Raw genomic sequence first — 20282 nt, forward strand, 5'->3', positions numbered from 1 at the left:
TTGCTAGTATCTGTCAGCTCAAATATAAACACCTCGCTTCACTATCCTGGTATTGATTGGTTTTTCCTCAGTGAACACCCACCCACTGAGCCACCCACATGCCTTCAGCTGTCATGATTATGTACCGAGAGTCTCTCAGTGCCAAACCAATGGCACTTCTCTGTTCTTCCACATCTTACTTTCTCTCTTTCTATCCATGTCCACAGCTTTCAAATCTTTGCTCAAAACTTGCCTTTGGAAAGCCTTCTCTGACTTCAACCCCAGTGGCATCCCAGCAGCCTCTGTGTCTGGGCCAGTGGGCAGGGCAGAGGAGGTTCGGGGAAGTGCTCATTGCGGTTTCTGGGGAGGCCATGGGATTAGAAATGGGCCGTGAGGCCTTTTTGCCATGATCCATGTCCTGTGGTCTAAGTAGGGGGTCTGAATCCATTTGCCACTGGCCTAAGTAGGTCCTGCTGGGGATACAGCTGGTGTCCACACCTTCCCCGAAGCAGTCCCTCCCTTGGCCCATGGCAGTCGCTGCCCTGCTGCTCCGTGAACTTGGCTCACCTTGTGTGCCACACCCTCTCCCGCCTCCCTGCACTGGGACCATGGTTGGGTAGAGAGGAGGACCACTTGTCAAGGCCACAGGGCCCAGGTCCACTTCTTGCCTTCCACTCTGTACCAATTCCGTTCAGTTACTGTGGACCAGGGGCCGTGCCCCATTCTGGGGACAGGTAGATGTGCGAGGCGATGACAGCCTGGCATCGTAAGCACACTAATAGAGGTTTACCCCCCGGGGGGTCGGATCTGTCACCCCCTCTGTCCTAAGGCATACAAACCCCCTAACCCTCAGCCTGTCACAATGTGATGGGAGGCCACCAAATGTGAACTTCACTTAGGGAAGGCTGCCAACTGCAGAGTCTGGGCCTTATGTTTCTGAAGGTCAGTAGCAACAGGGAAGGCGTGGTCATCAGTTCAGGGCCTCCAAGAAGCAGAAGCCAAGATGGGATTAGATATTCAGGAGATTTATGGGGGAATTCACAGGAAGGAGAAAAGGGAAAGGATCAGGAGGAGACGGCATGCAGAGCGGCCCCTGTGAAAGGAGAAAGGGAAGGAAGCTCGGGCAGAGCGAGCTCGGGCAGAGCGAGCCTCAGACCGCCTTTGCCAGGCCGAGAGAGTCCCTGAGCAAAGGTCGCTGAGAGGAGGAATCCCATCTGGGATGCTAATAACCCCAACTCGTACAGTGGCAGGGAGCAGCCTGGGAAGAGTGTGGCCGCAGAATGAACACAGCTGGCTACAAATGTTGCAGCTGGAGCCTGTCAATCAGTTGTACTGCCAGAACCAGTTTCTTGTAACAGAAGATCTGAATGGGCGCCTCTGTGGTTACCATAGCCAGCCCTTCCTAAAATGGTCCCTAATGGGCCCTGACCGGTGTGGCTCGGTGGGTTGGGCATGGTCCTGCAAAGCAAAAGGTTGCCTTTTGCATTCCCAGTAATTGCACATGCGTGGGTTGCAGGTTCGGTCCCCAGTTGGGGCATGTACAAGAGGCAACTGATAGATGTTTCTCTCTCACATCACATCAATGTTTCTCTTCCTCTCTTTCTCCCTCTTGTCCTTTCTCTCTAAAAATAAATAAATAAAATCTTTTTTAAAAATAAAAATGAAAGGTCTCTAACAGGGATTCATTGGGGCTCTACTTTTCTATTTTCTTTTTTTTTTTAAGATTAAAAAATTTTTTTAGAGAAAGGAGGAGGAGCAGGGAGAGAAACATCAATGTGTGAAAGATACACTGATTGGTTGCTTCTCACACGTCCCCAACCAGACCTGTGCCCTGACCAGGAATCAAACCAGTGACCTTTCAGTTTGCAGGATGATGCCCAACCCACTGAGCCACCCCGGTCAGGGCAGGGCTCTTCTTTTACATGCAAACATTCCCTGAGTGGGTTTCCTGGCCTACCACTTTAGCACAATACACCCTTTGTCTGAGGGGTCCTTCATCCCTACACTTCTCTGAGTTCTGCTAAATGGGTGCATAGGTATTCTGGAAACACAGTGCGGTGGAGGGGGAGGGACTCTGATCATCCAGAAGTAGCAAAAGAGAGGAAGGGGATGTTGAAAGGTCACTAAAGGCAAATGCCACCCACTTGTTCCCTCAGTAGCAAACACCTCTCTTGCACCACTCAAGAAAGAACTTGATTTCCCCTCTGCCATCAGACAGAGATGTAAGCTACTTCATAACCATTTTTAAGGTGCAGGACAGAACTTACCAGCTGAGCTGTGAGCCTGGTCTCCTACTTCTTTGCTAGTAACTCCTATCCACACCCTCCACCCCCAACACACACACACACACACACACACACACACACACACCCCCTCCAAGACTATAGTGCTTGGTATGGTGTTGGGCTAGCATCAAACACTTAGTGAAAGCCCAGTAAAGTGACTAAATACTGCTATTGGAAAGGTACATTTTGAGAGTCTGCCCATCTGTTTGCATGGGTGTGATATGCTGATGGCAGAACTGTGAGTACTTAATAGGGTCAGCAAGCTGAGCTGTCCAGAATTTTGAAGCAGTTTCACCATCTTTTCTAGAAAACTATTAAACTGCCATCCATTTCCTGGAATAGTGTGCAGAGAAGAAGTCATGATATAAGTTTCCTTGAGGCCCTGACCCCTCTCTGAGCTGCCCCAGGGAGCTAACTCTACACCGTGGAATGTTCACGGAGTGATTGTTGTTTGCAACCCCGGGCATGTCTGGGACCAGGCACTGGCACATTAATACCCAGTGCAGCAAGTGCCCAGGATCTATGTCAGCCTGGCACGTGGTTGGCATTCAATACTGAGAAACCTGTTTGAAATGAATATACGATTGGTTATACCCTTGACCTGGACTTCTTTTCACTCAGCAACAATCTTTCTATTTTAGGTGGATTTCACTGATACTCTACTGCCTTGGAAAATACAGGGCTCAATGTTCTTTCTCTTATTTCCTCCAGTCATGTTAAAAAACAGAAAGTTTCAGGAGAGTGCTGAGCATCTCCTGACGAAGACAGGAGAGGCAAACATGAAACATCTTTATTTCTTCCAAAGACAGTCCTTGTGACCTCCTTCCACTTGGCAGAGAGGATACTCCATCTCCTCCTCAGCTGATGTGCGCCCTCCATGCCTGGACGAGGCTGACTAGGCTGTGAGGGGACCCAGCTGAGTTCAGGTGTTGGGACGGTACCCTGGAAATAAGGGCCTTGGGCTTGGGAACTCGCTGTAAATGATCAGGCTGGCCTCCAGTAAGTGTGCGACTGCAGACTCCTAATGGGGTGGCGGCTCCCAAGCACCTTCTCACCATCACTGCCACGAGTAACACGCAGTTATTCAGGCTCAGTACTCGTGGCCGTCAGGGTCATTGCTGGGCCACAAAGAGAAGCTGTATAAAGTAGAAAAAGTCTCTGCTCCAGGCCAACTCAACTCCTACATCTAGTTGGCCCATGAGACTTCTACCGTAGCTGACACTCCGCCCTCTTTTTCCCACACGAATGGCCTCCTGTGCTGGAGGCAGGGCCCATGACAGCAACAAAAGCCAAACACACAGTGGATCTGTCTTGGCTTTGAAGGTGTGGGTTCTGCATCGCGTCATCTTTTCTACTGACTCTTCTCCAGACTGAGGTGCAAAGGGAAGGGAGAGGGGGATGTTAATGTCCCACTGAAGAGGAGGTTGCCTCAGTTTCTCATTCCACTGCACCTAACGTTAGAAGTAGAAGTTTGCAGCTGCAGTTGCGAGGAAGGAGAGGAGGTGAGAAGAAAGCAAAGGCCATGAGGGAAGGACGTAAGGAAGCCCAAGTGCAGGCCAAGAATGCTTTTGGACGAGGCTTGGGGCTCAGCAGGCTCTCCCATCGCCCCTTTCACAAACCCTGGTTCCCTGTGTCTCTCCAGAGTAGGAAACATACCCAGGAGGAGGCCAGAATCAGCACCTGGACCCGCACGTAGGCACAGATCCAGCTGGAGCAGCAGTTTAGGCATAGAAACTGCACAGCCCAGACAATCATAAAACACTCAGCATGCTTGATTCCCAAACTAGAGCAACACAAAGTAAACTGATCTAGGGTCCACTCCACCTGAGGGGATTGGTAAGTATGCACTGTGGTAGGTGCCCCCGGAGCATACAGACGGGTGGGTACCCCTACCCCTCCTAACCAAGGGTATGAACAGTCAACCACTCTGTATCATCCTTCAATTTACAAGCCACTTTATTCTAGTCCCTTGAACATCACAGCCTGGCTTGATTTCCGACAGAGCAGAATCCATTTCCAGAGGTCCCTTGGCACGGCAATGACAATGAACAGCCCAGCACAGGAGTGACATAAACCTTCAGGCATCCAGCCTTCTGGGTGCTGCCGGGTCCCTTGGCCAAAAATGAGCGCACTGGATCGGACATACAAAGGCTTTCCCGGGAAGAAGGAGGAGAAGAAAAACAAACCTCGAGAAAGTGCAGACAGGGTCAACGGCAGGCCAGGACGAGGGCTATTTCTGTACATCCCAGGCGTGTTGGCGTTCATTAGCCATGCGTCTGGCTCTTGTTTTCTTTCCTAAACAGCTGGAGACCCTCTTCCCTGCTCCACACCCCAGCTCCAGGTTCCAGGGAACAAATGAGGCTGGGTCAACAAGATATCATGCCCAAGGGCAGGGCCCAGGTGGGTGTCCCAAACATTACCTCACTTTAGCATCTAAGGAGAACTAATAGGAGGAATTAGATCTTCAGTCGAGCTCAGGAAAAAGCGCGCTGTGACTCCTGACCCCTGTGGATGGAGGTACTGGCTCGCCTCGCGCACTCTGAGCTCCATGTCTAAGGTCAATTCTTTATTTTTCAAAACTAGATTTTATCACTTGGACCATGGAGGCTAGGCAAGTCTCAGTATGAAACACTAGGAGAAACTAACAGTCAGAGGAAGGTTAACATTATTTTGCCATGTCCAGGTCTGAAAATTTCATCCTGCAAAATTGGTTCATTTTGGTCAACCATACAAATTTGGATTTTTTGCTACCCGTTAAAACGGATTCAAGTAATACACAAGAATCTGGAGGGTAGAACGAGCGCAGCATCATCTCTCTCATGCTTATGATGCCCATCTTTCCGTGACAGCAGACAGATCTACTAGGGACCTCTCTGCCTTTTCTTGGGACAGGTGAGTGTTTGGGTTTCCTCATGCCTACTGCTTGCCGAAATATCGCTCCCTATGACCAGGGATTTTTACTTTTAATTTTCAGTTCCAATTAGTGGGTATGAGGTCGTCAGACTGAACAGCAAATCAAATTTGTGTTGTCGCTTCAGGAACTAAGAATCTGCATTCAAAGAACACAGTGATGGAAACCACCTTTGGGTTTCCCGTAGCGGACCTTGGAAATCACAGGAGCACTTGCTCCTGGCTTCTTCACGAAGAGATGAGGGTCCAACCTCCGCCTCTGCAGGGCCAGTCGGGGCATGGAAAGCCACCTTGCAGATGCGGCTCCCTAACCATTCATGTGGATTATACCGTTGGGCAGTCCCTTGCTGGGTCTACAGAATATTGATCCGCTCAGAAAAGCACCACCCCTCCAACGTAATACTGCCAAGGGGCTTCTGGGCTTGTGGGCAGGCCGTTACCTCCTATCTTCCCTAAGTATTGACCTTCTGGTGCTCCAAGTGACGTGCCCCACTTACACCTGCCCTGCTTCCGTTCTCCAGGCACTGCTGCTCTGGAAAAGCATTCAAAAGTCCGTTTGGGCCCTAGTCATGGTTACTTTGTACTTTTCTAGAATATATAAAATATACCTGTTGATTGGTGCATTTGTGCAAAGACAGATATGACTTTAAAACAAGACACAGACATTCATTATAGTTGGCTTACTTCACAATAAGCTACTAGAAACAGTCTTCTGTAATAAGTTGGGATTAGTGCTCACTAAACATGCATTTTATTTAAAGGCAAAACACTTAATTTGGTCTGCAATACCCAATATTTTATATACAGCATTCTTCTTTTCTTTCTTTTCTTTTTTTTTTTAAATCACAAGAGGCAACAAGATAGGTCTAGTCTTGGAATATGCGTTACCATTTGTGATTAATTTCCAAAGAAACTCATCTTAGCTCAACTAGTGTAAACCTGTGAAAAAAGAGCTGAGCCATCTTTTCCTCTTTGCTATTAATTTATCTTGAAATGTTCACAGCTTAAAAACTACAGCCTGCTGGGGAAGGGGGTAGGACGGGCCTGCAGGGGCGGAATTCCTCAGGTCCCTTTAACAGCCTGGCCCAGAAGATTCCTTATTCTTACGGGGATCCCGTAGCTGGTGCCATCGCCCCTCTGGCATGTGTGACAAAAGACCCAGGGGGCAGTTTTGCTTTTCAAACAAGCCCTCAAAGCTTGAAATGCCATCCTGACACCAGATTGTTTTCCCTTCTTTTGCCTCTCTGAGTCTTCGGTGTTAGAACAGAGACATTAGAATCAAGAGAAAATAACAATAACGATTAAAAATCATCGGAACAACAAACACCACAAAGTCTGTGCACGACACACATGCTCTCCACAAGCGCTGGGGTTCTGGGCATTCCCACGAAGCGACCACCACAAAAGAAGCTGAAGGCGTCACAGAGGAAGGTGCATGTGACTGCACAGGGAACAGCATCACTGTCAATATTTGGCAAAAAAAAAAAGTTACAAAGAAAAATCAAAAGAGAACAAGCAGCTCTGTGATTCGTGGGGTGTGGGCTCAGAACTGGCCCGCGCTGCTGGGGTCGCACTGCAGGAGGCGCACTATGGACGGGTCGCTCTTGGCCCCTCGGATGAACTCTTCCAGGGAGAGTTTTCCTAGAAAGCAAGAGGATGGAGCACAGGTGAATGGCGGCAGGTGGCAGCTGGTGAACCTGCACTCTTCCCACTCCACCTCGGAGGCAGTGACAGCTCCCCTTGTCCCTGTCGTCCCACACTTGCCGTGAGGCCCATACTCTGTCTTCCGGATGCAAGACCCACGCACATTTCTTCCCGAGAGCCCGCTGTGTGCCCACCCTGGATGGCCCTGAAGTGACACCTGCCCTCTTGGCTTTTCCACCGTGGAGGGGCTCACTCAGTATTTGTGGAAGGAATGGCCTTGGAGCCTTCGTGAGACCGAGCTGGGCTCTCCAGGCACCAAGGCCATTCCCATGATGTCACTAGAAACCTCCAGGCTCCTTCAGGTCACTCAGGAACGCTTAGGTTTGTTGCAAGGAGCCACAAGGATCCCTGAGGGAGGGCCCCTGTTGGACAGCGCACGAGGCGAGGAAAATAGAGGCGTGTGCGCAAAGCAGGGGGTGCCGGTGGTGCCTTCCATCAATCAGCGCGCTTTCTTCCTGCCCTCACAGGCTGGAAGAGGAACACTCAGCCCCTTGGGGTCTCACTCCTACCCCTGTCCCTCCCTGAAGGTCCCTCTGTCAGGTGGCTGGAAGGAGGTAAAGCTTCCCCCGACCCTCCCGTTCCTGGTGCTTCCGGAAGGGCCCCTCCACGAGAGGAGCTGCCCGGCCTTCCTGCTCGGCTTCGCCGTCTCTTTCCTCTGCCCCCCAAGGACCCGTGTCAGGCTGCCCCGCTCCCTGCTGCTTCGGTCTCCACACCCACTGAGCTGCATCCTGCAATGAAGCTCCGTCCTCTGGCCTCAATTATTGCTCTTTATTTCTCAACTAATTCCACCTCCAGGCAGGGCAAGGTGTCATCTATTGGAGCCTTCACCCTCCGCCCCAATAAAATCTGTCTTCCCCTTGGCCACAGCCCCCTCCTCCCAATCCTAGTGCTTGGTTAACCAAATTCACCTTAGCTACATAAAGGGAAACGGCAGGAAATTTACTTATGCATTTATTCTCAATATGTAGAGCAGGCCCCCTCTAAGCTTAGTGTCCTTGCCATGTTTTATGAGCTATGCCCGGACTCAGGCACTGGCTGAAATGGTGACAACATCCCCGGCTTTGAAGGCTGGTGGGAAGGAAAGGAGACAGGCGTGGTCCCTTGACCGCTTTGGGATCTCCCAAAGGGTGACGCTGGGCCTAGAAGTTAGAAGTGGTAGAATGAACCCTGTGTTCAAGGTACACAACCAGCTCTCGCTGGTTAACCACTCTGGGCTTCCAGGATGTCCCCGGCTGACTGCGGGCTCAGACTTTGCCCATCGAGTCAGTGGCCAGGGGTTAGAGGCAAAGAGCTTCTACCAAGAATGCAATGGCAGGAGACACTGGGTGAGCCCTGCTCCGGGCAGGGGTTAGACGTGGCTCTGGGGTTCTATGCTGTTGTCTGGATCTTCTCCCCTCCCTGACCCCTGTTCTAAAGAGGTGGCCGGGCCTGGGGCAGGATGCAAACCCACCTTTGCCCCCTGGAGCAGAGCAGAACATGCAGTTTAACATCAGTAAGTTCATCAACTATTAAAATAATCCCGTGGTTGTCTAGTCTTTGCAAAACAATCAAGCTATTTGCTGTGAGTCAGGTGCTAGGGAAAATAAGATGTCCTTGGCTGCAATGGGACCACTATGGAGGAAACAAAGCGAACAGGCCATGCTTGGCCTGCACCCACAATGCAGATCCTCAGGCAGCAGTGCCCCAGAGGATGTGGGATTGGACAGAGAGGCCCGCTCTACTTCACAGACTTCTGTCAGTCTGTCCATCAGCTCATCAAAGACAAGAATTGCGGGGGATGCACAGGAGAACAGGTGAGTTGGTAATAACAGCAGGAGCTACAAGTGGCTCGGGCTTATTAGGGCCCGGGCTCTGGTCTCAGCACGGCAAACCCAGGTATTACGTTTAGATCGGGCTGCCAGATCTGGCAAATAAAATACAGGATGCCCATTTAACTTTGAATCTCAAAGAAACAACAAACAATTTTTTTCATATAAGTATGTCCCCTATATTGCATAGGGCATACTTGTATGAAAAAAATAATTTTCATTTGTTGTTTATCCAAAATTCAAAGATAGCTGGGCTTCCTGTATTCTGTCCTGCAACCAAACATCTAAAATCTGTTCTGAAGTTTGAAATCCAACCTCCCTTTTCATTTTGGTTTGCTTTGCATCCCCTTGTTGGGTTTGAATTGTGAGGGGCATCCTCAGGGTAGAATCTGTTGGCCACTCGTCTCTCCTCGCATCCTTACCCACCCCTTGGCTGTGGGAGCCCACCTGGCTCTAAGAAACCACAGCGCGCATGAGGGAGAGCCCGCTGACACCCTGGCCAGCTGAGGGAAAGCCGCCAGGGCCTGGGTAGGATGACAGCAAGTCCCTCCCCACTTCCTGATTAGCTCACCTGCAGGGACCCAGCCTGCTCTGCCTAGGCCTGTCCCCGCCCTTGGTCCTCTATCCTGCTCTGCCAAGGAGCAGCAGGGCGAGCCACTTTTACAAAGAAAGGGCTGTGAGCCAGGTCCTTGTGGCCACTATCTTGTCCCCAAGTGGCATTTCCATGCTGGGACACCCCCAGCCCCTCCAGCAGCTCGCTCTCGGAGCAAAGCGAAGCAGCCTCAGCCACCTACCATCTCTATTGGTGTCCATCTGGCGGAAGATCTTTTCTGTCCTTTTCTCTGGGGTTGACTCATCCTCAGGCATTTTCATTACAGAGGAAACCATCTTATAGATCGCCTGGGGACGGAAGCAACACAGTGGGAACAGGGAAACACAGTTTGGATCGGCACACAATAGCCCCGTCATTAACTCTCCCCAATACAGGGGTGAATGAAGGGAATGCCCCGCTTTCACAGAGGGGCTGGCCCCATGCCTGCTGATCTGTTGTGGAAACAGATGCATAGACTCTGGTGGCACAAGCCAGGTCCGCAGAGCTTGCTCTGGCACCGAGAAACTTCAGGAGTGACAGCTGTCAGGGAGACCCACCAGACCCCTGGGTGTCAGGCTTTAATGTGCATATGAATGCCCTGGGAATCTTGTGAAAATGCGGAATCTGACTGAGTAGGGTGGATTGGGGGATGGGGACCTGAGATTCTGCAATTCTAACAAGCTCCTGTGTGATGCTGATGCTGCTATTCTGAGGACCCCACTTCTAGGAGAAGGCTGCAGGTGACATTCCTCAAGCCCAAGGGACAGGTTGGTGTCTGCTGTGGTCGCCAGCTAGGTCCCTCGGGATGCTACACGCTAGACAGTCTGCAAGCGCGGGGGCTGGTCTCGCAGGCAGACGTTACCCATCCATCCAATGCTGTCCCCTTGTGTGTGGCAGTCGCCTCACATTCCTTCTCGGCAAGCTCCCACATATCCCCAAAATGGAAACAATCTGCCGTCCAAGTTTTGGATTAAATAATTATGCAGTCTTGGGTTTGAGATAAACTGCGTACATCTGAAATCTGATGAGCAAAAGAGGGTCGTCCTGAAGGAGCTCTGTCAGCAGTACTGAACGGCCTCCCCGCCACGACTGTGGACACCGTCTTCCCGAGGGTTGTCAGATGCAGTTGTCAGATGCAGTTTTTATATGGGAAGAATAACGTAGAGTCATTTTTATCCCCAGATCATGAGTTTACTATTCAGATTCACTGAGGGAACTTTAGCTCTGGGAAGGAGTTTTAGAAAACGTAAATTCTGCCAGAGGATGGGCACAAAAGTACAGAAAGTTCTGGAACTCCAGGTGCAGTGGAATAGCTGGAGGGAGGAGAGTGAGGAGAGCTAAGGGCAGGTGGCCTCCAGATGGGAAGTAGGAGCAAATTTGATACTAAAGGCTGAACTTATCTGCTTTCCAGTCTTGTTTAGGATCAGCCTGCCTCAAGTCCCTAAAATGTTCTGGAGAAAGGGGAGTAAATACTCTAGTCCCAGTGGTGAAATAGGAATGAAAAATGGACTCACTCAGTGTGCTGCCCTTGGGCTGATCTTACCCCATAGGGACCCCCCAGCGCAGGCTTCCTGAGTCAGTCTTGAAGTCACCCAAAGCCCTCACTGAACTCCAGAGCTGCCTCCGCAGCGATTCCGTCTGGGAGGAAGGTCAAGCTCACAGCTGTGGCCTTGTCTGGGACTATGGGTGTCATTGGGATAAACTTGGCCACAGTCAGCTTTCCCAAGAAACATTCAGCAAAGTGTGCTCTGGAGACAAGAGGCAAGTCACACTCTGTCTTCCTCACGGACCCCTCCCTACTTGCTGTCCCCTCCAGCCCAGGTCTGCACCGCCAGCCAGCAGCGGTGCTGGGGTTAGTGTGCCCCATGCCGAGTCGCCGGGAAACCTGACACCCCAAGGAAACTAGCAAAGGCTGGAGAGCACTATCTTTACAAGTGGGAAAAAGAGATGCTTAGATTTCACAGGCCAGGTAAATATTTAGTAACAGGAGTAGAAAGCAGAAGTCTTTCATTCATTCTTTTTTTTTTTTTAACTGTTGTTCAGTTACAATTGTCCCCATTTCCCCCCCTGCTGCAGAAGTCATTCTATAACAGCAGTGTCTGAGGTCTAGCACCCTTGCCTTGGCTTTCTTTTCTCCTACGTGGAAGCTTTTCTGTGACACACACACCTCGCAGGAATGTCAAACTTGGATACGAGTAATCTAAATGTTTTGCGAATTCATAAGCCCAGGAATCTTAAAACAACAACAAAAAGAATATCTAGAGGAAAGTATTTCACTAGATTATGTAAGTGTGGCCTCTTTATAGGAGCAAGAGCTGATATGTTGCACAAGTTGTAGAGGTGATATGGGAAGAGCATTGATAAGCAAACCGTGACTTTACTTTTTGGCAGAAGTCTTAAGGATATTGCGTTACATGTCCTCAATTTTCGGGGTTCGTTGTTCCTTTCCTGGTCTGTTCTGGCCTCAGTAAGGTCATCTCACTTTGTAGTTCTGGGTGACGCTTGCTGAGCATCTGTAACCGGCCAAAGGAGGCATTCCCCACCTCAGATTCTTTGCAAGGGCTATAGAGAGCCCAACAACCTGTACAACACACACCTTGGTTTCCTGGACCAGCAGCTTTGCCTAGACTCTTCTCTTATTTGAGTGTTTACTTGCCCCTCTTCTCTTACCTTGAAATCCTATCCATGGGCTAAGGGCAGATTGCTATGTTACATTCCTCCAGGAAACCTTCCATGGTCTTCTTTCCTTCTACTGCTATGTGTAATTTTCTTTCCTCTTTAATGTCTCCATTTAAACCTCTCCTGAGTCACTTCACTCCCCTCACCATGACTTGTAGTTACCCAGGACACTCCCCTTTCAGATGTGAGGGTGGCAATCAGCTCTGGCTATTCATCGGACCCTTGCTAGTCCCAAACACGGGTCTGGCACAGGCCTACGCTCACTAAGTTTAGGGGATTCATTCAGGAATAACTGTTCCCCATCCCAGCACTTTCTTCATGCTTTGTCCTCCCTCAATTTTCTTCTCTTATGCTTCTCATTATAAAGTTCCTCCTTTATCCTTTCATAATTTTTTCTTATTTCCCCAACCTCTTCTTTTTTCTTCCCCCTTTCTTCATATAATTGAATATACTTATGTGAAACCTCTCAGCCTGTCAAAAGTGATGTGTCCTCACTTTAGAAACCCGTGCTCCTGGATATATACTTGGTATTGCAGGCAACTTTAGGGCTCAGGGATTCAAGACCCCCTCGACAGCCATCCGGTTAAGAAAATGCCTGCTCCGTGGTTACTCCCCCAGCCCGTTCCCACTGTCACACACAAAATATTTATTTATTGATCAACTATTATATACCAAGCCTTAACATCTACCCCATCCTTGCCATCATGAGTTTACTGTTAAATAAGGCAGACCAACATTATTCAAATAATCAAAGAAATGAATGTAAAACCTATGTTGAAAGCAGTGCTACAAAGGAAGATGAGTGGTTTTATGAGGTGATGTGTTGGGGATATTGGGCCTTGTCAGGAGAGTTTGCGTAGGCTGCCGTGAGGAGTGAAGACTGAGGAAGAGATGAAGAAAACGTAGAACGGAGAGAGGTAAAGGACAGAGGGGAACACACGTGTAAACACGGAGTTGAGGGAAGTTGTAAGAAGTCTGAGAGAGCGTGCAGGGGAGCGTGGCACGAGGTGGGGCTCCAGGGTGGGTAGAAACAGACCACTGGGCCTCACAGAACATGTTAAGGTATTTGTATTTCTCCAATGAGCAACAAAAAGATGGCACTGTTAATAAATTTGAATTTATTATCTACATCTACTTCCCAAATCCACCTCTATTTTCCTATTTGCTGGCAATGGTATTGAGAGAATTAAAAAACAGTTATTCATAATTAAATATTTATTGAGTGTTTACTATGTTCTAGCTGATAAGGATTCAATTATCAACAAGATGAGAGGCTCTTTCTTATTTTGCGTCTCACCCATCCTCTTGCACAGGACTTGGGAAACACCAGATTGAAGACCAAGAGCACTCATTCCTCACAGGCACCATTTAGATGGGTGTAATGATTCTCGTAATGCCTTAATAATTGTTATGAAAGTCTTCACCTACACTGTGTCTGGGTCCCCTGGTGGCAAGTAAAATCCACTGGTCTGAAGCATTCCTTGTAACTCTAAACCTCTAATAGTTGGGGCTCATAAAATTATAATTATGGGGATTCTGATGGGAAGTCAACTGTGTAATAACCTACAGATTATTCCCTAAAACTCTTGGTTGAACAAATGAAGGAAAGACCCAGGAGACAAATGAATTTGTATTAGAAAATGAGGCTCTCACATTCAACAGAAGTCTCGACAGAAGGGTTTTGGTCTTTAGCTATTAGGCAAAAGGAGTGGGGTTCGGACAGAGAAATAAGCATGTTAATACGAAACAAAACAAAACAAAACAATAAAGTCAGGATGCCCTTACATGAATGTATTTGCAAACAGGGCTTCTGGAATGGAGTAAGAGGCTAATGTCTGAGTACCTTGCGGGGCGGAGGAGGAGGTGAGTGCTCCTTTAAGAGGCCCACATTTACAAATGGCTCTCATAGCACTCAGAGGAGATGTTTTCGTTGTCTTTTTTTAAAATGTGCATCAACTCACAGACAGGATGTACACAAAATCAGGTCTATGACGTGAGTGGTACTAGAGCAGTGAGCGAAGAGCCAGGGTGACGAGTCCCAGTGGTCCCGAGAGTGAGTAAGAGGATGACAGTCGGGCAAAATCACATTTAGGGAATTGTCTGTCCCGTTGCTCCCTTCCCACGGTACCAACAGCCCAGAGTTGATTGCATTAGAACTTCAAAATCTAGGACTTCACAGCACAGGGAGGGAAAAGATACAGCTCCAGACAGCAATCTGAAACAAATCATGTCTTTTATTAGCTCCAATTCCTCCCTCACCTCCCCCACCCCCAAATTAATGGGATTAAACCATGAAGAGGCCAGGCTACTTCCCTACTTTATTTTTAGCAACATCAATGAGAGGCCCAGCAGGGACATCCTGTTTTTAATTAAACTTGAAGAACCCTATTCTTGTCTAGGGGTAAATGCAGAGCAATGGGACACCCCGGAGCCCAGCTCTGGCTCTGCCCTTCACAGGCCCTATGGCCAGGGGTCTCACCAGCTTCCTTATGGTCTATATTTTTCTTTCTTTTCCCCCCCTTGGAATGTTGGAAAGGAAGGACTCACATCCTAACCCATAAAATTTGTTGGGGGGCAGGCACAATTCCAAGAATTAAAGCTCAACCCTCTCTCTGAAGGAAACCAGACTGACTCGTCTCATTAGAAGATGTAGGGTCTTCTAAAAGGAAGAACATCCAAGGCCCAAAGATAACCAACCAAGGACAAAAGAAGTTAAGCAGTACAGGGCTGTTTTTAGATTCTAGGTGAAGGTCAGCACCCTGCGTAGGAGGCTATCATATACCAGGAAAGGAGGGTGGAGAGAGACCATGGGGCTCTTTCTTGGAAACACTTTGAGAATTGGGGTGAATATCTGTGTATCTAGAATGGCGTAAATACTTTCTTATTTAGAGCTGGAAGAGTATGTTAAATAAGAGGCTTTTGGGCTTGTTCACAGGTGGAGAGAAGATATGGGGAAAAATAGAGGCCTTACCCCTTTCAACCAAAGCAGCTCCATTCTTTTATTAGGTTTCATGCAAGATTTTACTTGAAGCAAACTCATGGTTATCTTGCCCTCAACTTCATTATTTTGTAAATAGCCCTGTCATCATCCTATAGTCAAGTCAAAGATAGTTTGACACCTTTCCACCATCTATCACCATATCCAGGCAGTCACCAGACCTAGTAAATCTGCCTCCTTAATATTGTCTTAAATCTATTATTCCTCCTACTATTGACTTATAACATTTCAAGTCACTGGTGATACCCATCATTTTTAGACATGGACAGTTAATATTTTTTGAATCTTATGTAAAGTGTTATGCAAAGGCAGCTTCAAACAGTCCCTTCCAAAGAACCCTTGTACTGTCCTGTGCAGACATTCTGGAGTTTGTGTTATAGACCTTCACATTTTGGGGGGTGGGAAACAATAATGAGTTTGTTTTTGGAATGTTGACCTTAAGGTACCAGCACATCTTGGGATGTCCATTCATAGTTGAAATTAGCAGAGGTGAAGATTTGGAAGTAATCTGTATTTTCATAAAATGGGCCCAATAAGGTGGTTGTGAGGATTAAATGAGATCACGTATGTGTACTGGGTTGACTAGTGTCCTGCAAAAAACCATGTCCAACCAGAATGTGCAAACCTGATTTAGAAATAGGGTCTTTGAAGATGTAATCTGGTTAAAATGAGATCACACTAGATTAGGACAGGCCCCAATCAGTCCAATGACTAGTGTCCTTAAAAGAAGAAAATTTGGACACAGGTATACGGAGAGAATGCCATGTGATGATGGAGACAGAGATTAGGAGAAGCACCTGAAAGAGAAAAACCACGCAGGATTGCCAGCCACCACCAGAAGCTGGGAAAGAGGCATGGAACAGATAGCCTTCAGGAAGTTTCCAGAAGGAACCAACCTTGCCCACTCTTGATTTTGGACTTCTGGCCTCAGAACTGTGACAGAATAAATTTCTCTTGTTCTAAGCCACTCAGTTGATTACACTTTATTATGCCAACCTTAGGAAACTAATGCAACGTGGAAAGGACTTAGGACCATGCCCAGCCCATAGCAAGCATTGAGAAGATGAGACTTCTGCAGGGAATGAAAGGAGAAAAGTGCTGTGGCTGGAACTCTGCTTGGGAACATCTGTGTTTAGGGAGCAGGAGAAGGAATAGGAGTCCACAGAGACGAGACTGTGAGGGAGCAGCCAGGGAGTGGTGTCTTTTGGGTAGACATCACTCATGTTGCCAGGTGGCACGCTCAATGCTAAGAGGTAAACTCTTAAACTGTAGTGTGGTTGCTCATGATAAGATCAATCCCCTAATAAGAAAGGGCAAACCCAAACACAACTAATAAGCAAGCACTAAGGTTAGTTCTAAGAGCAAGTCACCAGTGTAAGCAATTGCTTTCAAGAGTTTCCTCTAGGAAAGAAATCTAAGCTGCATTCCAGAGTGACATTTGTGGTCCACATTTATAATTGAGAATTGGGCAAAAGTTTGGAGCTAAATTCCCAGGGGTCATATCACAATGGACTAGAAGCTCTCTCTTCTTGCCCCCATTTTTTTTTTCAGAATCTGAAGAGCACAGTGTTTCATGTCCCCAAGGATTATATTCAAAGTGATATAGTGTCTATGGCAAAATTTAGAAAGATCATTGGTAGGAAAAAAAATTCAAGTGTCATTCAGGAAGTGGTTCTAAAAAGGATGTACAAAAGTCTCTCTGGTCCTTACTTTGGTTCTCTGTGGCACAAATATTCACAAGCTCATTGTGAAAATTTCATTGCCTGAAATGGTCCCAGTTGGTACTCTTGCAACCGGGCAGGATTAATCTATAAGTTTGTTTGGTGGTACTAGAAGGCAAACCTCCACATAGCTGCCACCATCTTCTCATCTGGTTGTTAGATAGATATATATGCCTTATTTATCATGTGAGTGAATCAGAAAAAAAAAATTCCTACCATAGTGTTAAAAGAAACAAAAATGAAATCTTATGTGATGGCCCATCAGCATACATCCAACCTCTTTCCTTCAGGTTTCATTCATACAGAAGGTGTGAAGAGATAAACAAAGTTCACTCTGTCTTCATCAAAAGTGCCAGTTAACCCAGAATTGCAAATAAGGGGGAAAGTCTGATTCCAAGAGAACAGTATTTGAACACCAAGTATTTTCAAAGCAAACATTAACATCCAAGTAATGAATACTCTAATTAGAAATGATTCCAACCTGGTCTTTAAAGTAAATTTCCTGACAATTGCTATGGGTCAGACTATATACTACACCAGACTATTTATTCCTTTGGGAAAGTCTCTGACTTGAACTTGAGAACAAATCCAGAGAGGCCATCCCAGGCCATCTCCAACAGTCCCAACGCACGAAGTGCACCTGTGGGCTCAGTCCACAGTTCAGATTCAGGGAACTTCTGGTGCCACATTCTCTCCCAGGAAGGTGACCTTTCTTTCATCTGAGTCCTGTGAACACTGGAGCAGTTCACGAGTTTTAGCTTCTTCCCAGAGAGGCTGGTGAAGAAGGTCAGGAACCCCTACACTTATCTGTACCAGAATCTTCTGTAAGTTCCACCACTTAGAGGTTCAGTTGGGCTACCTCCCTTTTCTTCATGAGCATACAGTTTATGACTAGGTAAGTTTACCTTAAGAGTTAATAAAAGATTCTCTCTATTGCCTCGATTGTTGAATGAGAAACAAACTTCTTTTGTTTTGCAGGAAAGCATCCTGTCCCAGCTTGGGAAACTTCTATAGAATAATAGCAGCCAATATTTATTGATACCCCATGACAGGCACTCTATTAGGTGCTCTACTTGTGATAACTGTTTACTCTTACAATGACCCGTGAGGCAGGTGCTATAATTAGTTCTGGTTCACAAATCATAAAACAATGCACAGGAAGGTTAAATAACTAGTCCAAAGAAGAGAAGGAAAAGGGAGACTGAAAAAGGAGGGAGGCAAGGGGATACTGACCAAGATGCCAACTCTTACGTGCCAATTCTTCCCTTGGCTCCTGCTTCATCTTTGTTTTGGATACAAGTGATCGTTCCTAACCAATGGCAGTCCTGTCATTAAAAACTTCTTTCAAGCATTTCCATTACTTTCTGAGACCAAAAGGGAGGATAGTTTTACTCCATGTTCTTGCGACATTCTCTCCCTGGGAGTGCTATGGCCCCATTGATGGATCCCTAAGTTCATCGTTGCCCCACCTCCAAGATTCCAGAGAGCATCCAAATAGTAATGGCCCAACTGGCCACACCACACATGTGCTCCTCGGCCCTTCCTCAGACACAGACCCACTGTGACGGGTGTAGGTACGCAGACATGCCTCCAGCTGGGCTGAGGGTCAGGAAACAGTAGGGTGGGCAGGAGTTTCCTTCCTCTTGCAGCGCCGGGCTGAGCCTAGCCCCCACCCAGAGCGGAGTATCGCTGTAACATGGGGAAGAGTCAGAGTTGTTATCTGGTTTAGGACCCTGGAGAGATGGTTTTGATGCAATAGTAAAATATTGGGCCTAAATCATGTTCCTAAATTTGTCCCTTAAACAACAAACAAACACATGAATGTAAAAATGTTCATTTAAGACTCTAAAAATAAATCTGCATATGGTTTTGCTTGTTTATCCAGATGTTCAAATAGCACAAAATTATTTTTTAAAAAGAAACACAACTGTATTTGGGCACATGTGGTAGACTGAATAATGGTCTCCCCTAAATGTGTACATCCTGATCCCTGACACCTATGAATTTACTTACATAGTAAAATGGATTTTGCTAAGATGTCATTAAGTTAAGGATCTTGAGATGTGGAGATTATTCTGGATTATCTTGGTGGTCGCATTGTAATGCAAGGGTCTATGAGTATGAGAGAAGCAGAATGACAGACGCACAGGAATGGCAGCAAGAGGAGGACTCAGGCAATACACTGTTGCTGGCATTAAAGACGGATGAAAAGAGCGACAAGCCAAGGGTTGTTCCAGAATCTAGGAAAAGCAAAGAAACAGACTTTCTCCTAAAACCTCCAGAAGGAACACCAACTGTGGACACCGTGATTTCAGCCCACTGAAATTGACTTCAGACCTCTGTCCTCGAGAATTATAAAACAGCTTTGTGTTGTTTTACGTGACCACGTTTACTGCAATTTGTCGTAGCAGCAAGTAGAAACTACTACAGCATATTTCAGCAGCGCAGAGTCCGCATTAGAGTCCTTCCTACCAATGTTAGGAAGTACAAAGCGTTTCAGCTTGTTGTCATAAACAATATTCTGTGGATGCCAAAGATAAGCTACAGGGAGAAACATCATGAATGGAAACTACATCCATCCGTTGTCAAGCCTAATTACAAACTTGTTTGGACCCCAATCTTCACCTTGACCAGTTATTAGTGTTTGTAGGTGAACATTATGAATTTGCATTTAATAAAGCATTTGAATTTCTGAGCCTCGGAGTGGCAGAAATTCAGCCAAGAAATAATTTACATATTGACACTTGGAATCCAGCTGCAGGTTGTACTCACTTTAACAAATAAAACCTTAATTTGCGTAGGGTCCGGCGGGCCCATGGCCTGCCTGCATCTCATCACTTCTACCAGATGCAAAGCAGAACCCTAAGGGACAGTGACTCCTCCAAAGCAAACACAACATCTGCAGACGTAGTCTCCCCTAACTGGCATGAACCGGCTAGAACCAAATACAAGAGAACCCCTGCAAAGGCACACACCTTCCTGGGACAGCAACAAGGCCTGGAGTGTGGACTTTCAAAGGGTAGGGGGTGGGGTGGGGGGTGGGAATAGGGTAGGAAGTTCCAGAATATTCTACAGCAAATTCCAATTCATCCAGAATCACTGAAAACTGGGCATTAGCATAAGAATGAGACAGAATAGATGAACTGTTAGGTTGCAAAATGGCAGAATAGAAAAGCATAGCCCTTAACAGGAAAATGATTCTGAATTTAATTTAACCTCACTGGCAATTTGGAAGTCACCTCAGGATGCTGCCATATTTTCTCTCTACTGTAATGAATATTAATCATCAGGGTGTGGTGCTGTAGAAAACAATTTAGGAAATTAGAGCTTTCCATTTGCAGCTTCTTAAAAACTCTGAATAAGTGTTTATTAAGGAATCTGTATCCTTCCAGTTATGACCTAGAACCGTACTGTGGGTCTGCCAGTGGACTGAGCCACTTCACAGAGAAGAAAATGCCTTGCTCCTTCAATTTTATGATCAAGTTTACATTCCACATTGGACATGGAGGAAGTCAGCAAGGGTTCAGCGAGTGCTTACTAGCCCTCCCGCACATTCTCTGCGATGTTCTCACTCTCCCTTGCAAGATGGATTCCACAGCATAGGGA

The 20282-nt window shown here is 47.1% G+C and overlaps 1 protein-coding gene across 11 annotated transcripts in view; it reads right to left on the minus strand.

The window, feature by feature from the left end:
• Window positions 1–4233: 4233 nt before the first annotated feature.
• Window positions 4234–20282, minus strand: part of NCALD (neurocalcin delta) — a 348886-nt gene continuing 332837 nt past the window's right edge. For all 11 annotated transcript variants that reach the window (XM_054590336.1, XM_054590337.1, XM_054590333.1 and 8 more), the window contains 2 exons: window positions 9481–9586; window positions 4234–6815 (listed from right to left, as the gene is read on the minus strand). In XM_054590336.1, the coding sequence (XP_054446311.1) occupies window positions 6718–6815; window positions 9481–9586 (204 nt within the window). In that variant the 3' untranslated portion in view covers window positions 4234–6717. The remainder of the gene's footprint in view (window positions 6816–9480; window positions 9587–20282) is intronic.

The sequence above is a fragment of the Pteronotus mesoamericanus genome, unplaced genomic scaffold, assembly GCF_021234165.1.
Source record: "Pteronotus mesoamericanus isolate MK-2021 breed Mesoamerican mustached bat unplaced genomic scaffold, CSHL_Meso_final scaffold_174, whole genome shotgun sequence".
Taxonomy (NCBI): Eukaryota; Metazoa; Chordata; class Mammalia; order Chiroptera; family Mormoopidae; genus Pteronotus; species Pteronotus mesoamericanus.